At 55.4% G+C, this 5,966-nt stretch overlaps 1 protein-coding gene across 1 annotated transcript in view; it reads left to right on the forward strand.

Moving 5' to 3' along the window:
• Positions 1-5,966, forward strand: part of NCS1 (neuronal calcium sensor 1) — a 30,073-nt gene that overhangs the window by 23,404 nt on the left and 703 nt on the right. Inside the window, exons 7-8 of the mRNA XM_005864114.1 lie at positions 229-306; positions 2,354-2,470. Of these exons, the coding sequence (XP_005864176.1) occupies positions 229-306; positions 2,354-2,452 (177 nt within the window). The 3' untranslated portion in view covers positions 2,453-2,470. The remainder of the gene's footprint in view (positions 1-228; positions 307-2,353; positions 2,471-5,966) is intronic.

Genomic DNA, 5,966 nt, shown 5'->3' on the forward strand with positions numbered 1-5,966 from the left:
CGGGTGAGGGTCAGTCACTGCCTGGGGCCACTCCGTACTTCTCCGTCCTGGGAGAAAGGTGGGGGCTGGGGTGTTCCAGCAGAATGGCAGAGAGGGAGGGCACGCTGGGCGTGAGAGGGAGAGGCCGTCCTCACCGGGAAGCAGCCCAGGTCTGCGGGGCAAATGTTTGGCCCAACGCTAAAGCCTAGAGCGCAGGAGCCCAGCCCCCACCTTGACTGTCCCCGGCAGGGGAACACCGTGGAGCTTCCCGAGGAGGAGAACACCCCCGAGAAGAGGGTGGACCGGATCTTCGCCATGATGGACAAGGTGAGGCCGTGGGGAAGCTGGGCTGACTGGGGACGGGGGTGGACAGCTGGGGGCCAGGCCCTGGGTCCCCACAGGTGCCACTGACCACCTGTGGGCCTGGCTCAGGCTGGCGGCACGGCCTGGGGAGGTGTCCAGTGGTCGGGTGGGCAGCCATCCCCGTCAAGCCTGTTTTAAGTAAGTTTGCCCAAGAGTCTTTCTTCCATAAACCACGATGCTCAGCCGTTGTTATTTGTGCCACCGACCTTTTGGCATCTGGAGAAGCCTGTGGTCATCAGATAAATGCATAGGGTCACCCAGGAAGCGGATTGTTCTGGAATACAGCTGTCACATGTTTTAAGAGACCCTGGGATGTAGTATTCTAGGGGCCTCTTTATGAACACATTAGTAATGAGCTATTGCGTTGGGCCTAGCCACCCCTCATTTTTGAAGCAATGATACACGTATGCGCTGCCTGTAGCAGCCGTGGCGGGTTATGACCTTCCTGTGACCTCCACAGTTGTCAAGGTCACAGGTACCGCTGCTTCTGATGGGGACCCTCACCCAGGTTCGTCCTGGGAGGAAAAGCTGAATTTCAGGGAGAGGGTGGTGAAAAGAACAGCCTCATCTTTCCCATCTGAGCTCACAGACCTGCCGGATTCTATCCACGGGCCCCAGGTTAGGAAACCCTTTACGTCAAACTTCCTTTGACCTGCAATAATGCTGCTTTAAATGGGGGTCTGATATCAGGGCGGCCGGGAAGCCCAGCATCTGTCGCTTGCTTTCAGTGAAAGAATATTAGTTACAGGGACATCGGGCTCATTGTGATACTCCGCCGGCTGCCGGCTGGAGACAGGCGCTGGCCTGAAGCTCTGGGCCTGAGGCCTGTGCTTCCTGCATTTAAAAAGGGCGATGAGCCCGGCCAGTGTGGCTCAGTGGTTGAGCGTCGACCCATGAACCAAGAGGTCTCTGGTTCGATTCCTGGTCAGGGCATAAGCCTGGGTTGCAGGCTCAATCCCCAGTAGGGGCATGCCGGAGGCAGCCAATGGATGTTTCTCTCTCTCTATTCCTCTCCCTTCCTCTCCCAAATAAATAAAAACATTATTTTTTTTAAAGGGGAGAGGTTAGCCTGCAGCAGAGCGGGGTCAGGACATGCGGGCTGGGGCTCCGCTGCTCTCTTGATAATAATGAAAACATGTGTGCAGAGTGGGGAGCAGGGAGCGCCCGCTTCCTCACAGGTGGGCCAGTGGAAGTCAGTGCTGAGACCCTTAAATCTCCAGGTCATCCTTCCCTTATTCGGGGAAGCCAAGCCCGCCCTGGAGTCAGACGGGTGTTCATTCTGGCTTCCCCGGCTACCAGCCAGGGGACTCTGGGTAGGTGACCGAGCCTCGGTCTCCTCACAGTAAAATGGGGTAAGAGCAACGCCTCTTCTTGGGGCGGGCGTGGGGATCCCGTGAGATCAGCCCGTGCACTTAGCACTTGCGGGTACACGGCAGGCGAGCTGGGAGGACGACCTGCTGGGCTGGGGGACCCCCGGCCATGCTTTCCCCCCGGAGGTCTCTGCTCACAGGTCTCCTGGAAGGGATACTGGCCGAGACCACCCCTCCCCAGACAGCCCCTAAGTCCCTGTGCATGAGCTACACCGGCCTCCTCCCAGGGCCCCCGGGGTCCAGGACAGAGGCTCCAGGGACCGCCAGTGCCCCTCCAGGAGTGACCGGAGAAATGCATTAGGCGCTCAGCCCTTCGGGGTTAGCCACCGTGAGGGAATTTACAGCAGCGATAACGGTGACTACGGGGTTCGGGGCGCCTCCAGCTCCAGCTCAATGCCCCGCGGAGGCCAGCCAGTCCTCTCGTCCCCGATGAGGAAGCGGGCCAGAGAGCCAGGCTCGGGGCGGCCAGCCAGGAAGCGTCGGTCTGACTCCTGACTCTTCTCACCTGGCGTGCTGCGCTGCCTCCTCCTGACGCGCTGGGGGAGCTCTCTTGGGACCAGCCCTGGGCCAGGGGCCAGGCCCGCGCCTGTCCTCGGAGGCTGGCTGTTCCTCCCGCTAAGCCGCTGCCTCTCTGCTTGCAGAACGCCGACGGGAAGCTGACGCTGCAGGAGTTCCAGGAGGGGTCCAAGGCCGACCCCTCCATCGTGCAGGCGCTGTCCCTCTACGATGGGCTGGTATAGTCCACGCCCAGAGCTGGGGTGAGTCAAGGGGGACCTGGGGCCTGCAGCGGGGGGAGGGAGGAATCCCAGCCACAGGACGCCGAGGGTTGGCAGAGAAGTACCTGCCCAACGTGGGGTCTGCCCGGTGCGGGCACAGCAGGTGGGGGCGGCCTCCGAGGCAGGGCCTTCAGATCAGCCAGAGGCCTCTGCTGCGGCGGACGGCTGTCCTCCTGGCTTCCTTCTCGTCCTCGCCTACGTCTGCTCTGCCTTCCCCGTGAGTCCCCATGTGGGCGGGGAGGGAGTGGATGACCCCCGAGGTCCTGTCCAGCCATGAACACTCGTACACGCCGTCTGGTGGACAGAGGCTGTGTGCGCGTGCTGGCTGTTCGTCTCAGGTGTACGGCATGGTGGGTGGACTCTTACATAACTCACGGAGATGTGCGAATCCTCTGTTTAGGAGGCCCATCCTGCCCCCCCAAGAAAAAGTCAGATGGTGTCATTAATTTATTTAACACTCTTTGTTGTTTCCTCACAGCTTTCTGTGAAAATATCTGTGTATATGTTTCCCGCGGCAACAATGAGTTCAGAACCATATGCTGTTCGCGTGTTTTTGTTTTTTTCTAATGGACAATTTATAGAAATCATTTATTTTTTTTCTTTTGGAGACTCAGCGCTAAGAAAAGAGATGTTTAAAATGTTTCACCCTCGTTGGCTTGACGTTCACATCCTGTTGTGCCCACAGGCTGTCCTTAACCTGATTTGTGTAGACACGTATCGTATCCTCACCAGCAACACGCCGACCGAGAAGGTGTAACTTTGTTTTCACGACGCGCTTTTCCGAGTGGCAAGATCCAGCTCCCGCTAGCTCGTCCCCGCCGCCCTCCTCTTTCCTGTGGCTCTTCCAGAGCCTCCCAGATAGTAATCACGTCCGTTTTGCATTCTATCATTTGTGCGATTGGTTTGCCTTCTCAGATTCCCGATGTATCCTAATTCCTGGACAAGTTACTGTTATAGAATTCACTATAGTATTCAGTGTTCTGCATCAGCAAATGTTGTTGGAGACCATCCTTTTTCATGGCTGCATAGCATTCCGTCAGAGAGCGGGGCCATCATTTAACCAGTCCCGTGGTGTGGGACCTTGGGCTGTTGAGAATTTTGGGGGTGGATTAAAGAAGTTCTCTATTATGGAAGCACTCATACCCAGTGGTAGAGAGAATAGTGTAACACCATGTCCCCAGCAGCCAGCTTCAGAGTCAGCAGCTCACAGCCGATCCTGCGCCCCCCCCCCGCCCCACACACACACACCCACACTGGGTATTTTGAAGCAAATTCAAGACATCATATTGTTTCATACATAAATAATTTCAAAATGTGTTCCAAAGAACCACTCTTTAAAAAAAAACACCCACAATACCCCAAATTCAAGATTAATTCCTAATATTGCCCGATCTTCAGTGGGTATTCCAGTTTCTTGTTGCCTCCCCAGTTTTTTTCACCTTGTTTATTGGAATCAGAATCTGAGTAGGGTCCACATGTTGCAGTTGGTTGAGCGGTCTCTTAAGTATATTCTAATCATTAAATTTTCCCCTTCCTTTTCTTCTTCTTCTTGCTGTTGGTCCAGAAACACCTTCTATAGAGGTTCCACGGTGTGGGGTTTGCGGGTTGCGCCCCGTGGTGGTGTGAACACCACCTTCTGCTCCCTGTTCTCCCTGGAAAGGGGCAGTCGGACCTGCAGGCTCGCTGCACATCAGTGCGACCCACTTCGGGGAGAACACCTCACGGGTGGGGTTGTGTGTGTCCACGAGGTGGCACGTGATGGCTGGCGTTGTCAGCACCATTCATTCATTCATTCCTTCATTCATTCCTTCATTCACAAGTGGTGCAAAATGATGTCACCCCAGCTGCCGTCCCTGCCTCGCGTGAGCTGCAGGCTTCCCTGTGGTCGCTATTTAGTTACCCCAAGTCCTAGGCTCGAACAGGAAAGGCAGGGTAGATACTTGATTCTCCCTCTTGACGAGTTTTCCAAGTTGGATTTCCAACAGCCTTCAGCGCTGACCAATGACTTTCCTATGTACATGTATATGCACGTAATCATGGCTTTCTGGATAAATGCATTCAGGGACTTCCATCACGTCTGTGGCTTTAGGCAGCAGGCACAGTGCCGCCCAGCATCAGGGCTCACATGTCCCTGCGGAAGGGGAGGAGCATGGCTGGGAAGTCAGCCGAGCCCCCGGGGGCTGGCAGGGGCCGTCGGGAGGCTGGGGGACACGGGCCTCTCTCGGGCGCTCTGACCTCCCTTGGGGTGGCTGCTCCTGTCCTCTGTCTCCAGTTGCCCTTGCCCCCAATGGCCACCCAAACCCGGGCCCTTCTGACTCGCCCAGGCCGCCTGCACACAGCTCCTGCCTGGCCCTGACCGCGTTTCAGATCCTCTCACACCGATCAGGAGAGGGGCCCCTTTGAGTCAGACACTGACACCTGTCCCAGGTGGGGGGCAGGGACGTGCGATGCAACACGGATGTGGAGCAGGTGATGGGAAGGGTGTGTGGGTGGTGCAGACAGTAACAGGCTGTTCCCCAGGCTGCCTTTTTTTTTTTTTTAATTGATTGAGGTAAAATTCACATGACATAAAATTAACCATTTTAAAGTGAACAATTCAGTGGCATAAAGTACAGTCACAGTGTTGTGCAAGCACCACCTCTATCTAGTTCTAAAATATTTGCATCACTCCAAAATAATGCCTCCCGTCGCGCACTCTCTCCCCACCCCCACCACCAAGCCCTTGGCAATCACTCACCTGCGGTCTGTGTACAGATCTGCCCGTGGGGGAAATTTTATATAAATGGACTCCCACATCATGTGGGCTGCTGTGTCTGGCTCCCGTCACTCAGCATGGCTTTTCTCAAGGTTCTCCCACGTTGCTAGGCCTCCTGACTTCACGCGGACCCTCTCGTCGGTTCTTCATTCCTTTTCCTGGCTGAGTGATGGTCCCCCGTGTGGATGGACCATGTGTTTATCCATCATCCCCTGATGGACACCTGGGTTGTTTCCACCTGTTGGCCATTGTGCATGATGCTGCTGTGAACATTGGGGGGCATGGACTTATTTGAGTCCCTATGTTCAATTTTTTTGGGTAGATGCCTAGGAGCGGAATTGCTGGGTCCTATGGGAACTCCAAGTTTAACTTTCGGAGGAAGCACCAAACTGTTCCACTGAAGCTGCACCTTTTATATTCCCAGCAGCGATGGACAAGGGTTCCAATTTCTCCACACCCTTGCCAACACTGCTTCTTTTCTGTTTTTTTATTCTTTTTTTTTATGATAAGTCATCCTAGTGGGTGCGACGTGGTGTGTCTCATTGTGGTTTCAATTTGCGTTTCCCCATCACTGATTCTCACCTTCTCATGTGCTTCTTAGCCATCCCACACCTTGTTCTTAATGGTTGCAAACTGGTTCATCCTATGGCTACGTCCTCCCTATCCAGCCAGTGCCCTGAGTGTGGACCCTGGGCTCGCTCCCTCCCTCCCTCCCTCCCTCCC

This window comes from Myotis brandtii, unplaced genomic scaffold, assembly GCF_000412655.1.
Source record: "Myotis brandtii unplaced genomic scaffold, ASM41265v1 scaffold1857, whole genome shotgun sequence".
Lineage (NCBI taxonomy): Eukaryota > Metazoa > Chordata > Mammalia > Chiroptera > Vespertilionidae > Myotis > Myotis brandtii.